Raw genomic sequence first — 26,484 nt, forward strand, 5'->3', positions numbered from 1 at the left:
TTGGGAAACAGTGTGGAGGTTCCTCAAAAATTTAAAAATAGAGCTACCCTATGACCCTGCAATTGCACTACTGGATATTTACCCCAAAAGATACAGATGTAGTGAAAAGAAGGGTCATATGCACCCCAATGTTCATAGCAGCAATGGCTACAATAGCCAAACTGTGGAAAGAGCCAAGATGCCCTTCAAGAGATGAATGGATAAAGAAGATATGGTCCATATATACAATGGAATATTACTCAGCCGTCAGAAAAGATGAGTACCCAGCTTTTGCATCAGCATGGGTGGGACTGGAGGAGATTATGCTAAGTGAAATAAGTCAAGCAGAGAAAGCCAATTATCATATGGTTTCACTTCCTTCTGGAACATAAGGAATAGCATGGAGGACATTAGAAAAAGGAAGGGAAAAATGAAGGGGTGAAATCAGAGGGGGAGAGGAACCACGAGAGACTGTGTACCCCAAGAAAGAAACTGAGGGTTTTAGAGGGGAACAGGGTGGGGGGATGGGTGAGCCTGGTGATAGGTATTAAGGAGAACACATATTGCATAGAGCACTGGGTATTATATGCAAACTATGAATTATGGAACACTACATCAAAAATACTACATCAAAAACCCCTGTACACATATAGGAGTACTACTGTATGGTGACTAACATAACATAATAAAAAATAAATAGATGAAGCATGTGAATTAGTGAAATGTTAATGTGGAATTTTGAAAATGTTTCAAAAATATTTTGTTGTAGAATGCCAAAAAAAGAGCAGTAACTATCCATAACTCTCAGAATATAATGGATTAAAATATATTTCAAAAGAATAAAAATAGAAAGCTTAGTAATTAGGGAAATAAATCAGGGAAAATAAAAAAATGAAATTAAGCCTGGCTAGAAGCAGGTAAAGAATAAGATTTTATAGGAGAAAACTTTTTAAATGTATAGAGCAGAGAAATCAACAGTTTTACCTTCTTTTTCTTTATCTCATGCCTTAAGTCTCATACCTTATTAGCAGAGAAGACATTTATATACCAGAACTCCAGTGACTGAAGACTTGTTAATGAATATTATGATATGAAAGAACTTCTTGAACTATAAAGGATGAATTGACTTTAAAGTGTTATTCATTAGTTTTGTGACTAGAAATGGTTGACAGAATACATCAAAGGCAACTAGTGTCCAATTATTTAGATATTATGCTATTGGTAGTCAAAAATATTGAATTTCCTTGGAAAACAGGTGAACTGCTATCATAGAAGCTAGAATCAATATATATTTGACACAAGTAAGATTTTGAAAAATATAGTTATTACTTGTATTTATATCAGGATATCATGTACTCTTTTCAGTCTCTGATTCATCTACCAGGTCTGATGAAATAAATTGTTGTTTGTAGAAGCAGAGGAAGTGAGATTTCAGGATAGAGGCTGAAACATTTTTAAACTTGAAAAAACAGCCTCTTCTAGGTGAGTTATTTTATTGGCAGATTTAATAAAGATAACCATCACTGATTTTCTGTGGCTAATTGTAGATGTTCTTCATGAGGAACCAAGATGAGAGAAAGGGAGAAGTTATTGATCAAGTAAAACACTTTGAGTAATTCAAAGAAGTTTATTGGTATCCTCTTCAACTTAGGTTTTCCTTCTATTTGTTGACACGAACAAATTTACTGGAAGATCATTGTCTCCTGTCATGCTACTTTGGTTAGGGTAGGAAATAGATTAATGCTTCTATCACCTGAAAGAAGAAGTTCCATAATTAATTGGGACACCGTATGCCACATCTTCAGTGAACCTTGGTTGGGTCTTTAGGAGCTCTTTCCTTCCTGCAGCATTCCTCTGCTTCAGTTTTCTTGTTAACATTTGTTTCCCACTGCTCCTTGAACCCTGTCCTGTATCTCAGTCTTCCTGTCTGTGTCTACTATACTATTTACCTTATATTTTGCTGATCCTGTCCTTGTTTCCTACTCTTGCTAAGTAAGTACATGCAGGAGTACCATTTTGGTTGGTTACCATTTGAAAGCATGCATCCCAGACCAGCATGAACCTCCTCTGGTGTGGTAAAGACCATGGTTTTAGATAAAGCCGTGATGGAGTAGGGCTGAGAGCCACAGTGCTATAAGAAATGGCTGTTGCATGAATTATCTGCTACTGTGCAGATTTGATTTCTTCTTTTCTTTTTCAGTACATTAAGCCTGATTTTATTACATAAAATCCCTTGAATACTGATTTTATGTCTGGCCTTTTTCTTTGCCTCCCATATTTATATGTAAGAAAAAAAATAGATTTTTTAAAAAGATTTTATTTATTTATTTGAAAGATAGAGATCATAAGTAGGCAGAGAGGCGGATGGGGGCGGGGGGGCTGGGAAGCAGGCTCCCTGCTGAGTCGAGAGCCTGATGTGGGGCTTGATCCCAGGACCCTGAGATCATGACCTGAGCCAAAGATAAAGTCTTAACCCACTAAGCCACCCGGGTGCCCCACCCAGCCACCCAAAATAGACTTTTTTAAGAAGGGGAAAGCCTAGATGCTTTTTTGGAAGGGTCTGTTGTAGTCTGCGTGTTTGCTATGCTCACAGTGTCTTTCTAAGTAAAGTGCCCATAGCCCTTTCTGAACAAAGTGCCCAGAAGTGTTTCGTTATGCAGAGTTGCCATGCTCTGTATGATGTAGTTCAAATGTCCTAGTTTAAAACTAGGTCTGGGATCAGAACTTAAATCTAAGATAACAATCCTTAGATTTCTAGAAAACCTATTAAATAGTTTGAGAAAAATATACAATAGGGAGACCTGCTATAAACCGACTAGTTAAATTTCTATTTCTTGGGAGAGTATATGTAGGAGAAAGGCCAAGAAACTTCACGACACAGCTCTAATAAACTGACATAGAGAAAATGAATGTGCAAAGACCATTGAGATAGAGAAGCAAATGGAGAGACAATACAGTTAGCAGCTGTAATAGAAGTAGATATAAGCACAATCAGCTGACGGAAAGAAGCTGAATATCTGGGTCTTTGTAGCAATTAAGACAAAACAATGGAATGCCCACCAGAGAGCAGACCAGATAAACTGCCATTTGCTTCTGAATAATCTTCTGTTTCTTTTAGAGTGCTGAATTATCCAGCTACTCAGTGTTTTTGGCTTTCTCACTTTACTGTGTAACATTATAGTAAGTCTCAACAACTGGATTAACCTAGGAGTCTGTTCATTTTAATTCTAAAAAGTTCAAACACAAAAATTATCCAGTGCAGTGGTTCTTAGTGCGGCTCCTAGGCCACCATCATCATCATCATTGCCTGGGAATCTGCTAAAACTGCAAATTCTTGGGCTGTGTTCCAAACCTACTGAATCAGAAACTCTGAAAGTAGGACCTGGTAATCCGTGTTTTGCACCATCCCTATGATTCAAAGCACACTACAGTCTGTAAACAACAAATCTCATAATCTAGTGTGACCCTCTTATTTTATAAATTATGAAAATGATGTGTATTCTTTCCTGGGTAACTTCTAGCTGCCAGAAATTAAATTATTACATATATTCCATTCTCATGATCACCTGGAGATATATATATTATCGTTTCTAGTTTATAGATCTTGAAGCAATAATTTTTTTTTCCATTTTATTTATTTTTTCAGCATAACAGTATTCATTCTTTTTGCACAACACCCAGTGCTCCATGCAAAACGTGCCCTCCCCATTACCCACCACCTGTTCCCCCAACCTCCCACCCCTGACCCTTCAAAACCCTCAGGTTGTTTTTCAGAGTCCATAGTCTCTTATGGTTCGCCTCCCCTCCCCAAGAGGATGAGTAATTTTTCCAAAGGCATATATATCTTTGGATACACACACACATACAAACACACACATACACACACACATACAAACACACACACACACACACACACACATACAGGTAGCTGAACCGAGGTTAAGAATATAAAAATATCTCATGTACCTGGCTCTAATACCATTCCTGCATCTACTATTATATAATACTCCCTAAAAATGGGATATAGAGAGATGTGATTTGCGAATTGTTGTTCCAAAAATCAGTTGCAGAGCCAATATAAAAGCGAGGTTTTGTGTTCCTTATTCTACCTGTTATATCTAATACAGATTGCCGTTTCCTATAAAATCATGGTATAGACCAGTGAAACAGAAGACAGAACTTCAGCAACAGATTAATGTATATAAAAACTTGCTATCTGATAGGGGAGGCACTACAACGATATAGTTCAGTAAATGTGATGATAAATTTGATTCTCTGTATGGTGAAATGAAGTTGGACCTCTACTTCAGATGATACGCAAAGGTGATTTACAGGTTATTAAAATGTGACTAGAAAAAAAAAAAAAGAACAGCACAGTTAATGCTAAACCATGAAAGAAGTATCTTGTGACATAGAGGTAGGAAAGGTTAAGCAAGGTTGCAATAGTGTAAAATACAAAGTAAAAATTAGTGGATTAAAGTATAACAAAGATTTCTGTTCTATGATGGAAACTGCAGACTGTTGGGAGGCGATTCCACATTAAAACCTGTTAAACCCCTAGGGCTTGCCTGGACCTCCTTAGCCATAGTGACTCCATGTTGCCTAGGTAGACATTTTGTTGTTTAATAAATGCCTCAGCAGTTATTGATATCAGTTCCAGGTAAATGTTGCTAAAACACACACCTAAAACAAGGCCATTTTGTTTATATCAGTTCCAGGTTAACTATTACTAAAACACACATCTAAAACAAGGCCAGACAGGTGGAAACATCCAATCAGCCAAAGCCACATATGTAAAGGTCTGCAGTTGTGCCCTATAAAACTAGTCTGTAAGACCAAGGGGGGGGGGGGGTCGCTGTCTTCAGAGGCAGCCCTGGCCGGTCAGCCTGACTTCTAATGCTTGGCAGAGAATAAAGCTTTACATAACTTTCACTTTGTCTCAGCCTCGTTCCTTTGATAACGGAGCCAACACAGACAACGTTAAAAGATGGGTAACAGGGGCGATTGGGTGACTCACTGGGTTCAGCCTCTGCCTTCGCTCAGGTCATGATCTCAGGGTCCTGGGATCGAGCCTCAGGGCTCTCTGCTTAGCAGGGAGTCTGCTTCCCCCTCTCTCTCTCTGCCTGCCTCTCTGCCTACTTGTGATCTCTGTCTGTCAAATAAATAAGTAAAATCTTAAAAAAAAAAAAAGATGGGGCGCCTGGGTGGCTCAGTGGATTAGGCCGCTGCCTTCGGCTCGGGTCATGATCTCAGGGTCCTCGGATCGAGCCCCGCATCGGGCTCTCTGCTCTGCAGGGAGCCTGCTTCCTCCTCTCTCTCTGCCTGCCTCTCTGCATACTTGTGATCTCTCTCTCTGTCAAATAAATAAATAAAATCTTAAAAAAAAAAAAAAAAAAAAAAGATGAGTAACAACTCTCAGTCTAACAAGAGATTAGTATTTAGAATAAATAAGGAATTCCTGGAAAATCTATACAAAAGTTTCAGGAAGCCTAATAAAAATATGAATAAGCAGTTCACACACAAGTCTAAATAGCTATGAATTACATGAAGAAGTGCTCAGTTGGATTTGAATTTAGGAAAGTACCATATAAAGCATTGTGGTATGACTTTATATCGGCGTGGCAAAATTTTAAAAGGCTTCTGATAATACCAAGTGTTTGTGATTACGTGGTGTGTACTAGTTATCTATTGCTATGTGACAAACCACCCCAAAACTTAGTGGCTTAAATAATAGAACATGATTTTGCTTATTAATCTGCAGTTTTGTCAGGGCTTACTCTGCTCAGCTCAGCTTGTTAATTAAAGTGAAGTCTGGGGGATAAAATCCTCTGATCACTTGTGTACTTAACTCTGAGCTATCGATACTGGCTGTTTGCTGAACTCCCACACATGGCCTCTCCATCTGGCCTTGACTTTCTCACAGCATGGTGAAAGAGTCCCAAAGCCAGAGTCCTCAGAGAGTGAGCATATACAGCAGAAGTCCTATTGTCATTTTATGATCCAACCTCAGAAGTCATGCAGCATCTCTTTGTTGAGACAGTCGTTAAGGACTTTCCCAGTTCAATGCCTCCTGATGGGAGAATGGCAAAGTTCTGGAAGGGTATGTGGAACTGAAAATATTGCTGTGGTGAATTTTATAAGTTGCTATATGAAGAAAATAGAAAACTCTTCTACATTATGGTGGGATTATAAAGTGATACATTTTGGGGAAAAAATTTAAAGAAATAATGGAATGAAGTGTATGGTACATCTTAATGCCCAAGCAATCCTGTTGTGGGATATATCCTTCCAAAGACATTCTACCCTAGTCCTTAAGTGTGCATGCACAGGGACATTTAATATAGTCTTGTTTGTGACAGTGGGAGTTGAAGTGAGCCTAACTTGTGGGAGTAGATGAATATGGTAGGATCACAGTATGTAAATTTAGATAGCATTTAGAAGACGAATTAGATTAATACAGAGAATGTGTTTAGATTTTTTAAAATGGTGTTTATGACTAGAAAAAAATTAATTTAATTTAACAATATATAAACAAAACACCACTGAAATTTTTCAAAGATAAGTATATATACAAAAAATACAGAAATCAGTTTGAAAGTTTATATTTTAATGTTAATTATTATCATGTTAATTACTATGTATAGTATAATAGTACTATACATCCTCCTGAGGCTTCTGAGTAAGTTCAAAAAATGCAGAATTTGGGCGCCAGGGTGGCTCAGTGGGTTAAAGGCTCTGCCTTCAGCTCGGGTCATGATCTCAGGGTCCTGGGATCAAGCCTGCATTGGGCTCTCTGCTCAGCAGGGAGCCTGCTTCCTCTTCTCTCTCTGCCTGCTTCTCTGCCTACTTGTGATCTGCCAAATAAATAAATAAAATCTTTAAAAACAAATGCAGAATTTACGTGACTTCACTGTATGTGGAATACCCAGGAGTAAAATGTTATAGAATCTTAATAATAATACTAGTGATTTTCCTTTTGTGTTGCTTAAATTATCTTCATTTTGTTTTTTAGTTAGGTGAAAAGATTTCTTAAGGAAAGAAATAGATTAACTAAGGTAAAGGAACATTCTAGACACCTTGTTAATGATATCGATTTTTCCTTAATTTTTTAGAAATTTCCTTATTTTGGGGTGCCTGGGTGGCTCAGGGGGTTAAGCCACTGCCTGCAGCTCAGGTCATGATCTCGGGATCCTGGGATCGAAACCCTGCTGAGCAGAGAGCCTGCTTCCCTCTCTCTCTCTGTGCTTGCCTCTCTATCTACTAGTGATCTCTCTGTGTTAAATAAATAAATAAAATCTAAAAAAAAAAAAAAGAAAGAAATTTCCTTATTTTTGTAGAAAACTGCCAGAATCTCAAATAAAAATTATAGGTGATATGGAGGTCAAATGAATAAAAATGGTTCAAATACTACATGTCTTTAATAGTATATTATTATATATTATATATTGGTGAACTGCAGATTTTGATTTATATATGTTCAGTTTAGATTGGGAAAGGTAAAATTTTTGCTGATTGGTCATTAACATGTGAGTGAATAAATCTATTTTTCTTTACCTAACAAAATGAAATAATTTGTGTATAACATTTTTATTTTAGGTTCTGTCGAAGAATCCAATATTAACATGCCTAGCTCTGACTAAAGCTGCAGGATCTTTTGTTTTTATTGGAGCTTCTGAATATTTGCCTTTGTATATAGAAAATCAGTTTTCATTAACACGTTCTACAGCAACTAAAATTGCAGGTAGACCTTTTCTGCTCATTATACTTATTTTGAAGTTTTTATATAAAGTTTTCTTATATGTTTTTATGAAATATTTGAAATAAGCATAAAGTAGGAGTAATATCATTTGCTGAAGTTTCATTTATCTTATTTCATTTTATTATATTTCAGTGCTATATATGACTATATATTACTCAGTGCTCATCAATGCTCATCGCAATGAGTGTTCTCTTAATCTTCTTTATTTTACCTACTTCCCCACCCACCTTCCCTGTGACAACCACCAGCTTGTCATCTGTGTTTAGAGTCTGGCTTTTTGTTTGTCCCCCTCTTTTTTTTTTTTTTTTCATTTGTTTTGTTTCTTAAATTCCACATATAAGTGGAATCATTCAGTATTTTTTTCTCTGAATGACTTATTTTGCCCAGGATTATAACCTCTAGGACCATCCGTACTGTTGTGAATGGCAAGACTGCATTCTTTTATTCCATTATATATGTATTCCACATTGTCTTTATCCATCGTCCATCTATGAGTGGACACTTTGACTGCTTCTATAATTTGGCTTTGTATATAATGCTGCAGTAAACATAGGGAGGCATATATCCCTCCAAACTAGTGCTTTTGTATTCTTTGGAATTATTCCTGGTAGAGAAATTACTTGATCATAAAATAATTCTATTTTTAATTTTTTGAGGACTTCCGAACTGTTTTCCATGGTGGTTGTATCAGTTTGCATTCCCACCAACAGTGTACAAGGGTTCCTTTTCCTCCACATCTTTGTCAGCACTTGTTTTGATTCTAGCCATTCTGACAGGTATGAGGTGCTATCTGGTTGTGGTTTTAATTTACATTTCCTTAATGGTGAGTGATGGTGAACATCTTTAAACGTGTCTGAAATGTGTCTCTTGTAGGCAACATATAAATGCTATTTTATTTTATTTTATTTTATTTTGAGAGAGAGAGGTGGGAGGGGGAAAAGGGAGAGAGAGAGAGAATTTTAATCTTTTCTGTGTTTTCTATCTCTTTTTTAAGGGTCTCATTGATATTCTCCACTCTTTTCTCAAGTCCAGTGAGTATCTTTATGGTCACTACTTTGACTTCTCTATCAGGCATACTACTCATACCTTTTCACTTAGATCTCTTGCTGTGGTTTTGTTTTCTCCTGTTATTTCATTTGGGGCATATTCCTCTGTCTCTTCATTTTGTCTAACCCTCTGTGTCTATTTCTCTTTGTTAGGGAGGTCAGCTATGTCTTCTTATGAAGAAGAGGTCCTGTAGTGCTCTGCAGTGCAGAGTCCTCTGTTCACCAGAAGCTGGCACTTCAGGGGTGTCTCCTATGTGTGTTGCTTGTGCCCAGCTCTTGTGTCCTGGCTGCTTTTTCCTTAAGTCCATCCACTTAAGAGGCTCTCTTTACCTGTTGTGGACAGTGTTAAGTCCCCAGCTGGGGTGGGGCACACAGTTTTAATGAGGTATACCTTGGACTTCCACAGGGTCCACTCCTGCTGCTGCTGGGACTGAGGCCCTTAAAACATGTGAGTTGGGAGATATGGTGTTGGCAAGGTTTGCACCTGTGTTCTGGGGGAAGACTTCTGCAGACACTGGGACTGAGGCAGATGTGGCGGGGAAGGGTGGATCCATCGAAATCTGGGAGTCCAGGGCACAGTGTAAACAAGTTAGTTAGTGGATGTGGGGACAACTCTGGAGGAACATAAATCTTATAATAGACAGTAATCATGCTTATCTTTTGATCCAGAAGAAGACATTATCTTTATTGTACTTGACAGGAAATGTATCTTCTCTTAGTTCCATGAGGAACATAATCTCTGTTTTCTAGAACTATAAGCAAACTTGCCTTCTGTTATTGAGAACACTATCTCTATTATCCAAGGCTGTTTGTTCACAGTGCAAATATCTTTGAAGAGATAGGACAAAGATCAGTCAGTGATTCTGCTTGCTAGATATGCAGAAACATGAGCTACATGGAGAATTGCTACCCAATATATAGGACAGTAATTATGTAACATATAAATAATGATTGTCAGATTAAGCAGACAATCTAGTATGTTACTTGCAAGAGGCACTCCTTAAATATGATGGATGAAAAGGTTGAAAGTCAAAGGGCAGGAAAAGTTGTACTATGTGAATGCTAGCCAGAAGAAAAAGTGGTATAACTATAGTAATTTTAAATTAGTATTCTCAAAGCAAGAGGCATTAGTTGTTGTGAAGAGATCATTTATAGTGACAGCAGTGAGGTAGATGAAACAATTATACATGGGCATGCGCTCAACAATGTAGCTTTAATTTTTTTTAAAATTTTTATTTGTAAGAGAGAGAAAAAGAGCACAAACAGGCAGATAATTCAATAAAAATGGGCAAGAGACTTGAAAAAATATTCGATAGAAGATGCTATCCCTTGGCCAATATTCATATGAAAGTGCGTTCACCTCTACTGGTTTTTAGGGAAATGCATATGAAAACCACAATGCAATACTATTATTCATTAACCACAATGGCTAAAATGAAAAAAGGGAAATGCATGTTGGCATGGATGCGGAGTGGTAGCATTTCATTCACTACTAGTGAAAGTAAATTGGTTTAACCATTTTATATCCGTTTGCTAGTATCATGAAAAGCTGAACTTATACATATTCCCTCCTTCAGGAATTCTACTCCATGTTACACACCAAACATAAGTTTCTCTCTTAAGAATATACCTAGAGGAAGTGCAAATATTTACAAAAAGACATGTACACGAATTTTTAAAGTTGCACCATTATTCACAGTATCACAGTGAGTAAGTTTTGGTGTATGAGTATTTTAGTATGAATATTTTAGAATGCTGTTCAGCAATGAGAAGGCATCATCTGTTGTCATGTATAAAAACATGAGTGAATTTTTCAAACATCATACAAACAAGCCTTAATGTATACATACTTTATGATCCATATTTTATAAAATCCTGTAAGTGGGGGCGCCTGGGTGGCTCAGTGGATTAAGCCGCTGCCTTCGGCTCAGGTCATGATCTCAGGGTCCTGGGATCGAGCCCCGCATCGGGCTCTCTGCTCCGCGGGGAGCCTGCTTCCTCCTCTCTCTCTGCCTGCCTCTCTGCCTACTTGTGATCTCTCTCTCTCTGTCAAATAAATAAATAAAATCTTTAAAAAAAATAAAAAAAAAAATAAAATCCTGTAAGTGCATAAAAGAGCCTTTGATCTGGCAGTGTTAGATTTTTGATCTGGGTGGTAGTTTCATAGGAACAGTCACTTTGAAAAGTCATCGGCATGTACAGTTGTGATTTGTGTACTTTCTGTACATCAATAAAATCTTTACAGAGTTGAAGTTGTGCGCATTGGTTGAATTTCCAATTGTTTTGTTTCCTTTTGGGGTAGACTTTAAAGAGTTAGCCATTTAATTGTTGAACTCCCTGTGCCCAATATTTTCTTATCACCTAGGGCAATAGCCTGACAGGCAATATTTTCCTAGCTGAGTGGACTTCTCAGTTTTTTGCTCACAAATGTTTGTGGCTTTCCCAAATCTGTAGTTGTTGTGTTCAAGCTGAATAAACCAAGGGCCTTTTCCTGGGGTAGTTATATGGTTTGGGGATGGGGATAGGACTTGGAGCTCAAACATTTTATATAGACTGCCATCCATTTCCTTGTTTTTCCTTTATCTCTTTCCTGCTTGTGGTGGTACCTATTGCTCTTCATTTCTGAGATTCTGGGGTAAAATGCGGCTTGCCTCTTTTTGACTTCCTTACTTTCAGGCTTACTTCTCAGCCTTTGAAGTCTCCTGATTCAGTTCCATTTCTCACAATTTTCTTGATAAATATTGCCCTTCTTCTTTTTATTTGTAGGTTTTTTTTTTTTTTGCTTTCTAATGAATTTATTTTTGAATGTCTACCTTTTTTCCAACATTCATATGTTTACTTTGTGCCTGAACACTTTTTTAAGTAATTAAATATGGGCTCATGTAATTCTCCTAACAACCTTATCATGGTGATATAATTATTTATAGATTTTCCTTAATAGTATCTCATACATTTAGGTATAATTTTCATTATTCTTCTATTCTAAGTATTTTTAAATTATGATTCTCATCATTTTTTATTTAAGTCATGTCTTACTTTTTTTTTTTAATTTTTTTATTTATTTGACAGAGAGAGAGCGAGAGAGATCACAAGTAGGCAGAGAGGCAGGCAGAGAGAGAGGGGGAAGCAGGCTCCCTGCAGAGCAGAGAGCCTGATGTGGGGCTCAATTCCAGGACCCTGAGATCATGACCTGAGCTGAAGGCAGAGGCTTAACCCACTGAGCCACTCAGGCATCCATGGATACTGATATTTTTAAGTAATTTTTAACTTCTTACTTATATTTCTTTGTTTATTACCTTTCTTTTTTTTTTTTTTAAAGATTTTATTTATTTATCTGACAGACAGAGATCACAAGTAGACAGAGAGGCAGGCAGAGAGAGAGAGGGAAGCAGGCTCGCTGCTGAGCAGAGAGCCCGATGCGGGACTCGATCCAGGACCCTGAGATCATGACCTGAGCCGAAGGCAGCAGCTTAACCCACTGAGCCACCCAGGCGCCCCTGTTTATTACCTTTCAATTTACTTCTTTTCCCCCTTACTATTCTGTTCTCTCTCAATAGACTCATTTCTATTTTTCACTTTATCCCCTTTGTTTTATTCAGGAGATTTTAACAATCCACTGGTAGTTCACTAGCTCCACTCTTCAAGAGTGAGTGCATGTGCTCATATCCTGTCTAGATAATTTTATCATTTATGAATTAGCTATAATTATTCTTTTGCAAGTAACATACTGTTTGGCAGATTTTACAATTTCTCTTTATTCTTGATGCTATGAAGTTTTCTTATCTTCTGTATATGTTAGGATAGATTCAATTATTTACTCTTTAAAAAAATCTTTTTTTAAGATTTTATTTATTTATTTGAGAGAGAATGAGTGAGAGAGAGCATGAGAGAGGAGAAGGTCAGAGGGAGAAGCAGACTCCCCATGGAGCTGGGAGCCCGATCTGGGACTTGATTCCGAAAGTCCAGGATCATGATCTGAGCCGAAGGCAGCCGCTCAACCAACTGAGCCACCCAGGCGCCCAATTATTTACTCTTAATCGTTCTCAGTGGTTAAAGTGTTCTTTTTATTCCCAGAACTAATATTTTTTTTTAATGGTGGAGATTTCTAATTCTCACTTTCAATTTTTTGTGTATTATTTCTGGGGAAATAATTCCCCAGAATTTATTCCATTATACTTCTCACAAGTGCAGTAAAGCATTTTGCAGTGCCTCTTACTCTGTTGTCCTTTTTCTTTTTTTTAAAGTTACTTTCTGATTAAACTTACAAAAAAATTTGGAGGTAGTACAGACAGCTCTCACACACTGCACACCTCATTTCCCCTTTTATTAACATCTTACATTAGTATGGTAGTTTTGTTATAATTAATGAGCCAATGTCAATACTAACTGAAGTCAGTATCTCATTTTTATTTCCTTTGCTTTTACACAATGTCCTTTTTTCTATCCCAAGATTTCATTCAGGATACATTATATTTAGTCATCGTATCTCATAGGTGTCTATTGGGTTTGACAGTTTCTAAGTCTTCCACTGTTTTTTATGATCTTGACAGTTTTGAGGAGTGCCGGTCAGGTATTTTTTAGAATGTTCCTTAATTGGGAATTGTCTGATTTTTTTCCACCAGTGATTAGACAGGAGTTATGTGTTTTACAGGGAGGATCACAGAAGTAAAGTGGCATTTTCGTCAAATCACATCAAGGGTGCATACTGTCACCATGGTTTACTGCTTTTGAATTTGACCTTGTCCAACTGGGTAATGTTTATCATATTTCTCTACTGTGCTCATTGTCCTTTAACTACTTATCTTGGTTATTCTCCTTTCACTCTTTTTTTTTTAAATATTACATACTGCATGAATTATACAATGTTCTCTTCCAATTTATTAATTTTTCAAATGTCTCTGGTCTGGGACTTTAGTTTTTATTTTAGGAATTAGAGTTTTAAATATCCAGGTTTATTATTTTTTATTCATCTGCTCTTATTTCATTCCTTTATCTTTTTATTTTATTTCTTCTTTTTATGGAAGTTAAACTTTCATTTATCTTTTTGAACATTCTAAAATTACTTACAAGTCTCCCACAGACTTTCATTGATAATAAATTTAATCTGATGTTGGTGTAACTTTTTTTTCCTTATATTTCTCTTGCTATATTCTTATCTAAATCTACCACTTCTTTATGTTTGGAGCAAAGGAAATCACAGCAACGTTTGCATTCACTGTGCTACTTTCATATGACTACCTTCTAATTATATGTCTTCTTCCTCTTTCCCTCCTCCTGTTCGCCTCTATCTAATCCTTTATGCTTGATTGAAAAGAAAACTATTTCTCATAGTGACTATTCTGAAATCTGTTTGTTGTGAGATTGTTAATATTGCACAGCCATTCATAGAATCAGTGGGTGGCTTAGTTAAATTTTTGGTAGTGAGTTTCTGTTGCTGAACTCTTTTCATGGGTGTATCTCTTGCTGTAAAGTATAAATCCAGACAACTATCCAATAATAGCTCTGAATAAGACAGTTCTCATCTTCTGTTTTGCGTGGATTAAGTTCTGGGTTTATCTTAGATGCCATTACCACATAGGAGCAAAATTTCTCCATCATTCCACTAGGCCTATAGGTTTAACCCTACTCCCAAATTTGTACTTCTCTTAAGGTTCAGGTTTGTTGAGATGTTTATCATGCCTTTAAGTTTTCATTGTCTTTTTATTTAAAAATATATTTGATGTATGTTTAGAGCAGGGGGGTTGCATCAACATATGAATGTTCTGTACTATCTTCAGCTGACTATTTTTTTAAAACTGTTTTCTTCTCCTTCTCCTTTCTTTTAGGATTTGTTTTACTTCCAGCAGGTGGACTTGGCGAGCTTCTGGGAGGTATCATTGTTTCCACGTTACACATGTCTTGTAAAGCCCTTATGAGATTTATGATGGTTACATCTGCTATATCACTTGTGTTCTTTGGGTTTGTAATTTTTATAAACTGTGCTCCAGTACCGCTTGCTGGGATCAGTGAAGATTATTCCGGGTAAATATTATTTTGCAGATTGGATATTTACTTCAAATCAACAATGTATTTCTCAGTTAATTAATAATTATCTAGGAACCCTGTAAGTTTATGCCATTCTTGGAATTATTCAACATGTAAAATAAATATAAAGTATACTTTTACCTTTCATATTAAGGGCAGAAATATCATGATGGTAGCTTGTGACATGGCTGTTTATGCATAAAGTACTAAAGAAAAAAAAGGCATTGAAATGATTCAGAACCAAGACATAATATTCTGTATTTAAGTGGCTAACAACTAAGAGACAACACTGTCTATACAAAGCCTTACCTTGTGTTCCTGAATTGGTATATCTGCCTTTTTATAGATATCAAAGAATAGAACTGGAGTACAGCTGAAAGTATGTGTAAGTAATATCTCCTTTAAGCAAAAATTCAAAGAACTTGGCAGAGATTGATATTAAACACAGCAGAACAGAATTTGAATAGAAAACCTAAGGACAGAGCAAGTAAAATAAGTAAAAAAAAAAAAAGAAGAGTTTCATTGCTACCCACAATGGAGTAATTTGTGGCAGACCAATGTTCCCACTGAGAACAACTATACAAAACTGAATCAAGTTTAAAAGATTTGTCTCAAGGTATCAGAGGATTGTTTAGGCAAATAGAAATTCAAAGGCCAAAATTTTGGAATAAGGCGGACCCTTAAGAAGAGAAGCAACTTCTTGCATTTGGATACTTTAGAGGTATTTGCTAACTCTCAACATTGAGAAGAAGCTGAGAATTAGGGCAAAGGTCTGGGCAAAAACATCTAGTTAGATGTCAAGAAATCAGCACACATTTGACAGATGCATCAACCTAGAGACACAAATATAGGGTTGCGCAGGATATCAGAGAGGAGAGAGAGACAAATGACACAACACTCTGTTGGGTTTTCACTCAGTACATTTGCTGAATTATGAATGTAAGAGGCTGAAATCAAGCAGGAATCTTAGGAAAAGTAGAGGAAAAGTCTAGCAGTACTGTGATACTCTAGATGAGAGTGAGTTTAGCATACACTGGGAAGAGGAACTGTGATGAATACTACTTGTTCTCTGATATCTCTGTAAGGCTAAGACCTGAGAGTAAGGGCCTTCCAGAAGTACTATAGCCTATCCAGGAGTTAATTTGGTCTCTAATTGGATTAATTTGGTCATCTAGCACTCTTTAACTAGCTGCAGAAAAAAACCAACACTCTAAAAAAAAAAAAAGATAATACCAAAAATTATCAGACAAAACAGACAATAGGACAGACCACAGGGGATCCAGAGATCATCATTATCAAATAAGAGTGTTAAAACAATATTGAGAAACAAACTGAGGGCTTTGGAGGGGAGGTTGGGTTAGGTGAGCTTGGTGGTGGGTATTACGGAGGGCATGTATTGCATGGAGCACTGGGTGTGGTGCATAAATAATGAATCTTGGAACACGGAAAAAATAAAATTTAAAAAATAGAGAAATGGATTAAAAAAAACAATATTGATATGAGCAATAATACAAATGACTATGATTGTCTCTTCAGAAACCATGCGTTCAGGAGAGAGTAAAACAGAAGCTTTAGAATGCTGAAAGACAACCCCTCCCCAAAATAAACGTTGACTTATAAATCATTATTCAGTGAAAATAGCCTTCAAGAATGAAAATGAAGTAAAGATGTTCTCAGGTGAAGGATAACTCATAAAATTTGTTATTAGCTCTAAAAGAAATTATTAGGTATTTTTTCAGTCTGAAGCAAAATAATCCTAGAGGAGAACCTGGAGGATAGAGGAAGAATAAAACAAGTGATAAATATACTAGTAAGTAGACTAATTTTTCATCTTACGTTTAAAATATGTATAACTACTGAAAGAGAAGTATAATATTGTCTGGTGTAGTTTTTCAAAGGTTGTAGATGTTATACATCTGACAACTATACAGGGAGAGAAGAAAAGGACCTCTTATAACACTTAAACATTTTAAGTATCGTGGTAAAATGTCAGCTTGAAGCAGAAAAGTAAGTATATATACATATAGTTTAGGTATCTATATCTATATTTCCTGTCTTTGTATGGTCTGCACACTAAGATTATTTTTTTTAAGATTTTATTTATTTATTTGAAAGACAGAAATTACAAGTAGGCAGAGAGGCAGGCAGAGAAAGAGGAGGAAGCAGGCTCCCTGCTGAGCAGAGGGCCCGATGCAGGGCTCGATCCCAGGACCCTGGGATCATGACCTGAGCCGAAGGCAGAGGCTTTAACCCACTGAGCCACCCAGGCGCCCCCAAGATTATTTTTATATTAGTAAGTGTTGTGAAAAACAATAAAGAACAATAGGACTTATAGTTTCTACTCCAGTATGTAAAGAGCTTGTAAAGTCATCGCTCCCATCCTCACAATAAGGAAGAGGTTGAACAAACAAACAAAAAATCAACAGTAGAGGACTGGCTGGGCAAACTGCTGTGGCCCAAAATGGAGAGATAGGCAAATAGGGAGAATTATAGTTTGCTAGGAGCAGAAGCCATTGGAACTGAGTATTAAACAACACTTGATCCTTTGCTGGAGGTAGAACATGGAGTAACTTGAGAGTTAAAATCTACTGGGGACTCAGCGGTGGGAGGACCCCACACACTCTCATGACTCTAAACATCCAGGTGCTCTACCAGGTTCTCAGAGTGGAAACTGAAAGAAAATCCTCTTGTGTTTGGGCAGGAGAAGAGGGAAAATAACCATTTGAAATATGCCCAAGAGAAGTCTACTGTCTGTAACAGAAGCCTTACCCTGTAGGAAACTACTTTACCAGAGTTTCCCCTGCCAAACTTTAAAAAGGAGGGTAATCGGACAAGTCAATCCTTCTCTAACCTTCCTGTCTAACATAAGGGAAGGGAGAAAAAGGGCTAAGAAGAACTGAAGGTCACAGCTTAGAGACTCAGGTGCACTGGGGTGGAAAGAGACACAAAATCCAAGATTTTTTAAAAAATATTTTATTTATTTATTTGACAGAGAGATCACAAGAAGCAGAGAGGCAGGTAGAGAGAGAGGGGGATGCAGGCTCCCCGCTGAACAGAGAGCCTGATGCGGGGCTTTATCCCAGGACCCTGAAACCATGACCTGAGCTGAAGGCGGAGGCTTAACCTACTGAGCCACCCAGGTGCCCCCGAAATCCAAGATTTAATTGTAAGATTATAGAGCACTTTCCCTCAGCAATATCTTACCACCACACCAATAGATCCCCAGTATTCTAACAGAGAAGCACAATTGAGATAGCTGGAAGGCACACTCTATTTAATAAAAAGATTCTAGGGAAATGCAAAGACAATTAGGAAGACAGAATGAGGATACCATGGGAAACTGAGGCCTTTGTCACCTTGCTACAGAAAACTTTAAACAAAGCCTAACTCCTAGACAGAGAAACATAAAAACCTCTTATTAAAAGACCTGTTTATGTCTGTTTTTTGTTAACATGATGCATAATGTCTGACTTTTAACAAACACATTACAAGGTATTCTGAGGGCAAGAAAACATGCAAACTGAAAAAGCACAACATGCATCAGACCCAGACTCAGCTATGGCACAGGTTTGGGAATGATCAGACTGGGAATATAAAATAACTATGATTAATATGCCAAGGGTTCTAATGGGAAAAAGTGGGCAACATGAAAGCAAAAATAGATAATAAGAGAAATAGAAATTCAAGAAAAAAATCAGAGGTAAATTTCAGAAAGCAAAAACCATAAGAGAAATGAAGAAACCCTTTCATGGGCCCATCAGTAGACTGGAGAAAACTGAGGAAAGTATCAGTGACTGTGAAGATATGTCAACAGAAACTTCTTAAACCGAAAAATACAGAGAAAAAGATGAAACAAAACAAAACAACAAGGAACAGAATGTCCAAGAACTGCAGCAATTACAAAGGTAAAACCAAATGCAAAACAAACACCAGAACGAGAAGGATAGAGGAACAGAAGAAGGGAGTAATAATGGCTGAGAATTGTCCAGAATTAATAAACACCAAACTACTGACCGAGGAAGCTCAGAGAACACCATGAAGGGAAAAAAAAAATACGACTAGGCATTTTATATTCAACCTGTAGAATCAGGAAACAATGACAAAATCCTGAAAGAAGCCAGAAGAAACAAAACCTCACTGATAGAGGACTGAGGATTATTTATCTCAGACTAATCTTACAAACGATACAAAAAAGAAGACAGTGAAACGAAATATTTAAAGGACTGAAAAAAATCATTAACCTAGAATGCTATGTGCAATGAAATTGTCCTTCAAAAATAAAGGTGAAATAAATATATTCTCAGATAAACAAAACCAAAAAAAACCACATGAATTGTAAACATGCTTTGCCAGAAATGTTTAAGGAAGTTCTTCAGAAAAAAGAAAGATGGTATGAGTCAGAAATTTGAGTCCACCTAAAGGAACAAAGAAACATGCTTTGCAAGTAACTTACTTTGCAAGAAATGTTTAAAGGAGTTCTTCAGAAAAAATAAAAATGATATGAGTCAGAAATTTGAGTTTGTATAAAGAAACAATACCAGAGAATGAATAAATGAAGGGATGATATTTCATTTTTTATTTTTAATTGGTATAATTGAAGACTTGTGTTCAAAATAATAATGGTGATAAGATGTTAAGTGTTTAAAGTCTATGGATAGTGAAATAGATGAGAGAAATCTTATAAAAGAGGAAGGAGGAATTGAGAATATTTTCTTACAAGGTACCTTCACTACCCATGAAGTGGTACTGTGTTATTTGAAAGTAGACTTAACCTGTTTATATACTGGGAATCCTATGGAAACTCCTAAAACATTTTTAAGAAATATAATTGTTGTGGCCCCTGGCAGCTCAGTTGGCTGAGCATCTGACTTGATTTTGGCTCAGGTCATGATCTTGGTGGGACTGAGCCTCCTGTCAGGCTCTCTGTTTGCAGAGCAGTCAGCTTGAGGGCCCTCTCTTTCCCTCTGCCACTCCTCCTGCTCATGCACACACACACACACCCTCTCTCAAATAAATCTTTAAAAATAAAAATAAAAAGTATAATTCCATTCTAATAGATAGAAAAAATAGAATCTCATAAAATAATAAAACCAGAGTAGGCAAAAAAAAAAAAAAAAAAAAGAAAGGAAAAAGGAAGAAAGAAAGAAAAAAATGAACAAGAAAGAAGAAAAAAGAAGGAAGGATGAAAGCAAGAAAGAATAATTTGTTGGCATGTAATTGTTCATAGTCATCACTTACGATCTTTTGTATTTGTGTTGTGTCGTCTGTGATATCTCCTTTTTCATTCATAATTTCATTTGTTTGAGTCCTCTTTTTTTTCTTGGTAAGTCTAGCTGAAAGTTTGTCTATTTCGTTTACCTTTTCAAAAAATCATAGATCTTTTCTATTACTTTTTTAGTCTTTATTTCATTTTTTTTTCTTTATTTCTGTACTGATCTTTGTTGTTTCCTTTCTTCTACTAACTTTGGGCTTGATTTGCTGTTTTCGTAGTTTCTTGAGGTATAAATTTAGGCTGTTTTGAGATCTTTCTTTTTTCATAATGTAGGCATTTATTGGTGTAAACTTCACTCAGAATTTCTTTGCTGCATCCCATAGATTTTGGTATGTTACACTTCTACTTTTATTTATCTCAAGGTATTTTGTAAATTTTCTTTTGATTTCTCCTTTGAACCATTGCTTGTTCAGTAGCACGTTTTTAAACCTCCACATATTTGTGAATTTTCCAGTTTTCTTCTTGAAATCGATTTCTCGTTCCATACTATTGTTGAAAAAGATGCTTGATATGATTTCACTCTTCTTAAATGTAATAAGGCTTGCTTTGTGGCCTACTAGATGATCTATTCTGGACACTGTTCCACATGTACTTGAGAAGAATATGTACTCTTCTGCTGGGGATACAGTGTTGTGTAAATGTTTGTAGGTCCATCAGATCCACTGTGTAGTTTAAGTCCAATGTTTCTGTACCGATTTTCTGTCTGGATGATCTATCCTCGTTGAAAGTAGGGTGTTTAAGTCCCCTACTATAATTGTATTGCTATCTGTTTTTCCTTTAGGTCTGCTAAAATTGGCTTTACATATTTAGATATTCCTCTGTTAGATAAATAAATATTTGCAAATGTTATATTCTCTCACTGGATTGATTTTTTTTTCATTATGAAATGATATTTGCCTCTCATTACAGTTTTTGTCTACCTCAGCTTTCTTTTGGCTTCTATTTGCATGGAATCCTTTTCATCTCTTTGCTTTCAGTCTGTGTGTGTCCTTACATAAGAAGTGAGTCCCTTGTAGGCAGTATATAGATCGGTCTTGTTTTGTTTTGTTCTTATCCATTCAGTCATTCTATGTCTTTAGATTGGAGAGTTTCTTCCATTACATTTAAAGTAATTATTGATAGGTATGTACTTGTTGCCATTTCGTTAACTGTTTTCTGGCTGTTTGTAGTTCCTGTTTCCTTTTGTCTTCTCTTGCTTTCCTCCTTGTGACTTGATGATTTTCTGCAGTGGTACGCTCAGATTCCTTTCTCTATATCTTTTGTGTGTCTACTATAGGTTTTGTGATTCTGGTTACCATGAGGTCTACATAAAATATATTTTGAACGGTCATTGTTGAGCTCAGCTTAACCTTGAACACATACTAAAGCTCTAATTTTTAAAAAAAGATTTTATTTATTTATTTGACAGAGAGATCACAAGTAGGCAGAGAGGCAGGCAGAGGGAGTGGGGGGGGGGAGCAGGCTCCCCGCTGAGCAGAGAGCCCCATGCGGGGCTCCATCCCAGGACCCCGAGATCATGACCTGAGCTGAAGGCAGAGGCTTTAACCCACTGAGCCACCTAGGCGCCCCCAAAGCTCTAATTTTTTACTCCTTCCCTACACTTTATGTTTTTGATGTCACAATTTATATCTTTATACCTGTGTGTGTCCATTAACAAATTCTTGTAGTTATATTTATTTTTAATAACTGTATTAACCAGATAAACCTTATCTATAACCAGATAAACCTTATCTATAATCTCACCTGTGATTATAATTACATGAAACTTTTCATTCAGCCAAGCCTGGGCTCTTGGTTGTCTCTCAAACTTTTGTGGTTGTCCAAATTACCTTCTTTGTTCTTTGTGGGTCCTATTAATTGAGAATGTGATAGACCTCTCAGTGTCCCATAGGGGAGAATAACAGTCAGTACCTAGATTAGGCTAATTAGAAGCTGGACCCTCAGCAGTGTTAAGAAAGAGTTGGTTTGGACTCTTCCAGGGAGAAACTGGGAGTTGTGCTTTTTTTTTGGCCTGTTCCCTCTTTGCTGGGTTTGAGTGTATAGCTGCAGGAGGGTAGTTCTGTGCACATTAATGATGGCTTCTTTGTCTGCTATGGTCCTGTGGGACTCCTCAGTGCAACACCTTTTGGCTATGAGAGCCATACAATCCTGGGACACAACCTTTGGGTGGCAGCCACAAAAACAGGGATGCCAGTATAGGTAGAAGCTGCTTCTAGGGAGACATTGGCAATTTGTAGTGAGCTGAAATGAGAAGGCTAACGTTATGTCTAATAGTTGCCCTGATCTCTGGGAAGAATTGCAGTCAACCCCAACAGGCCTTCTAAATTAGAAACCTGACCCTCAGACAGCTGCTGTTAAAATACTCAAATAGGTCTCTTTCAGGGAAACTGTGAAAGATGGGTATTTTCTCTGCTCCCTCTACACTAAGCCCTGTGAAAATAACTGGTTAAGAACTGTTTCTTTGGAAGGGCCTGGGTGTCTCTGTCCTTAGTCATGTGCCTTCGGCTCTGGTCATGATCCCGGGTGCTGGGATCGAGCCATATCTCTCTCTGCATGTCAAATAAACAAATAAAATCTAAAAAATAAAATAAAATAAGAATAAAAAAGAAAAAGAACTGTTTCTTTGTTTGCTACAGTACTATGGAACTCTGCAAGGAGCATTGTGATCAGCCCCTGAATACATGTTAAATTAGAAGCCTGACCCTCAAGTAGTGACTTTTAAATTATGCAGATAGACCTCTTTCAGGCAAAGATAGAGATGAGCATTTTTTACGTTCTCTTTCTGTGCTGAGCCCTGGGGGCGATAGCCGTGGTGCGTCTGCAGAGACCATTAAATGTTTCTTCTTTGCCACAATCTCATGGATCTGTGGATGCAACCCCCATTGGCTTTTGGAGCTAAGTGTTTTGGGTGCCTACCACTTGGTGTGAGTCTTAAAAGTTGACACAATAGATGTGGGGTCCATACTCTTCACTCCTTAGGGAGAGGTTGCTAGTTGGGCGGTCCTTCCTGAATATCAGGCACTGTGCCTGGGGAAGGGATTATGGTAAAAATGCGTCTCAGGTTTTCCTCCCTGTTTCAGTGTGGGTGATGGAATTTTCTCACTTGCCCAAGGGTAGGAGGGATTCAGCTAGTTTTGGATTTCTTTCAGTGGGATTTCTCTGTGTGGCTATAGATTTGGTGTCCTTGGGAGGAGGTCAGTTCTGGAGGTCCCTATGTCATCATCTTGGACTGCAACCAAGATAATCTTTCCAACAAATGATGCTAGAAAAACTGAACATGTACATGCAAAAAATAAATAAATAAATAAAAGAAGAAAAAGAAAAAAATCTAGAGACAGACAGACTTACATGCTTCACAAAAATTAAATCAAAACTAACTAAAAATGGGGGCACCTGGGTGGCTCAGTGGGTTAAAACCTCTGCCTTCGGCTCAGGTCACGATCTCAAGGTCCTGGGATCGAGCCCCACATCGGGCTCTCTGCTCAGCAGGGAGCCTGCTTCCCCCTTCTCTCTGCCTACCTCTCTGCCTACTTGTGACCTCTGTCTGTCAAATAAATAAATAAAATCTCAAAAAAAAAAAAAAAAAGCAACTCATCAATTTACAGAGAAACAACTCAATTGCAAATGGCCAAAAGGTCTGAACATTCAGCTCACTGAGGAAGATGTACAGGTGCTGATAAGCACATGAACATATGTTCAGTATTATACGCCATCAAGGACCTGCAACTTAAAACAACAATGAGATGCCACTACACATCTATTGAAATGGCTGAAATCCAAAAAACTGACAAAACCAAATGCTAGCAAAGGATGTGAAGTAAAAAAGACTCACATTTGCTGCTACTGGTAATATAAAATGGTAAGTCACTTTACCAGTTTGGCAGTTTCTCACATCGCTACACGTAGCTTTTCCAACAATTCAGCATTTGTGTTTTCCAGTATTTACTCAAAGGAATTGGAAACTTACATTCACACAAAAACCCGTCAGTGAATGTTAATAGCATCTTCATTCATAATCACTAAAATTGGAAACAATCAACATACCTTTCGGTCGTTGAATAGATAAACTATAGTACACCATACCCAGAATATTATTCAGTGATAAAATGAGCTGTCAAGCCACAAAAAGACATGGAAGAACCTTAGATGTGTATATTGCTAAGTGAGAGAGACAGTATGGAGGTTACATATTATATGATTCCAACTGTAAGACATTCTGGAAAAGGCAAAATTATTGGCAAAATTGCATATTTGATTTGGGCTTTTAAAAATATCTTCTGGGGGCGCCTGGATGGCTCAGTCAGTTAAGCATCTGTCTTTAGTTCAGGTCATGATCCCAGGGTTCTGGGATCGAGTCCCACATTGGGCTCCCTGCTCTGCGGGAAATCTGCTTCTTCCTTTTCCTCTGCCCCTCCCCCTGCTTCTGTTCTCTCTGTCAGATAAATAAATAAAACCTTAAAAATTTCTATTTACTCTTTTGAACATATGGAATACTGATGTAATAACTGATATAAGATCAATTGTGAAAAAATGTACCACACTGAGGCAACTTACTACTAATAGCTGAAACTGTGTGTTGAAGGAGAAAGAGGTATATGGTAACTCTGTATGTTCAATTATTCTGTAGACCTAAAATTGTTCAGATATATAGTTTATAAATCAGAATACAATAATCTAAAATTATTTTGAACTATAGGTACTTTTTCAAATGATTTATAATATAAAGTAAGACCCTTTGGCTTCATTCTAAACTTGTATTTGGAAATTGTTCTGGGCTTTCACTTCCAGCCAAGATGGGATAACAGATTTCCTCTCCTACCAAAACAACCAAAAATTTGACAAAAATTGAAACAGTGGTTTTCAAGATATTGGAATCAGTCCCTGAAGGACAGTGGTACATGAGATGAGAAGCATTCAAGATGAGCCCTGCAATTCCTCCAGCTTACTGCCTTAGTATAGTTTTAAGGTCGTAGCACACACAGGGAATGCGAATGAGACAGATTCTGGCTGATTGCCTGAATTGAGGACATTGAACTGAGAGTTCAGAGACACCAATACAGCTAGGGTTCACAGGATTGTATACTAGAGGACATATCTGTAGAAGACTCTCTTATGTATTCAGTAAAGTAGTAACTAGTAACTAGGCTATGTTTGAAGAAAGTTACTGAGTCTAAGTCCACCAAGAGAATTAGAATTACAGTGTACACCACTCATACAGAATTGTCAGTAATATCTGTTCTCATCAGTCAAATTGAAAGCTCAAAAATCACAGTATGTAAAGTATACAGAAGGATCTTGTCTCAGCAGTGGGTGATAATTAATTCTAAACCGAGTACTACTCTCGCTCTTCCTGTCAAATCTGCCTACCGGCTAAGAAAGATAAAAGTGTTTCTGAGTAAATTAGCTGCGTTTCAGAATAAAGCTTAAAATATTCACAAAAATACAAAAATAGTCAACATTCAACATTGAAATTTACAAGGTCCAATATACAGTAAAATGTTGTAAGGAATTCAAAGCAGCAGGAAAATAAACCCATAAGAAGAAGTTATATCAGTTGATCAAAACTGACCCATAACTGACAGATATTATTATCAGAGTTAACACAGATATTAGTATTCCATATGTTCAAAAAATTAAGTAAAAGATATTTTTAAAAACCTAAATTGAGTATATAGAAACGAAAAACCAGGAACTCTTAGGAAAATACTATGTATGAGATTAATGACAGATTAGACATTGAAGAAGATTTAATAAATTTGAAATTAATAACAATAAACATTCAATGGAAAACCAGAGAAAATACAATTAACGAAATTGAAGCATCAGTGAGTTGGACAACTTCAGTGGCCAACCATATGTATAGCCGGAGTCTCCAAAGGAGGGGCCTTGGGGGAAAAAAAAAATTGAAGAAATTATGTTCAAGTTTTAAAAATTTCATGTAAGCTGTAAACCTACAGAACAGACCCAGGAAACTGAGCAAACCCTCAGAACAAGAAACATGAAGAAAATTATATCATGCTACATAATAATCTAATTGCTCAAAATGAGTGTAAAGAAAAAAATCTTAAAAGCAGTTAGGAGTGGGAAAAATACGTTATATACAAACGACCAAAGATAAGAGTAACAGAGGGTTGTGGAAAGGGACATGGGTGGGGGGATGACATAATTGGGTGATGAGCATTAAAGAAGGCACATGATATGATGAGCACTGGGTGATATACTCAACTATTGAATCATTGAACATTATACATCAAAAACTAATGGTTGCTATACCTTGGCTAATTGAATTTAAGTTGAAAAAAAGAAACAATGCAGATAAGAAGGCAGTAGGATAATATTGTAGAAGTACTGAAAAAAAAAAGTCAACTAATCATTTTATACCAAGTCAGAATATCTATAAACAA

At 36.9% G+C, this 26,484-nt stretch overlaps 1 protein-coding gene across 1 annotated transcript in view; it reads left to right on the top strand.

Annotated features, from left to right (window-relative positions):
* The window catches only part of SLCO6A1 (solute carrier organic anion transporter family member 6A1), a 93,228-nt gene that overhangs the window by 36,585 nt on the left and 30,159 nt on the right, over positions 1-26,484 (top strand). Inside the window, exons 7-8 of the mRNA XM_046000931.1 lie at positions 7,576-7,720; positions 14,610-14,805. Coding sequence (XP_045856887.1) covers positions 7,576-7,720; positions 14,610-14,805 — 341 coding nt within the window. The remainder of the gene's footprint in view (positions 1-7,575; positions 7,721-14,609; positions 14,806-26,484) is intronic.

The sequence above is a fragment of the Meles meles genome, chromosome 3 (assembly GCF_922984935.1).
Source record: "Meles meles chromosome 3, mMelMel3.1 paternal haplotype, whole genome shotgun sequence".
NCBI classification, from domain to species: domain Eukaryota; kingdom Metazoa; phylum Chordata; class Mammalia; order Carnivora; family Mustelidae; genus Meles; species Meles meles.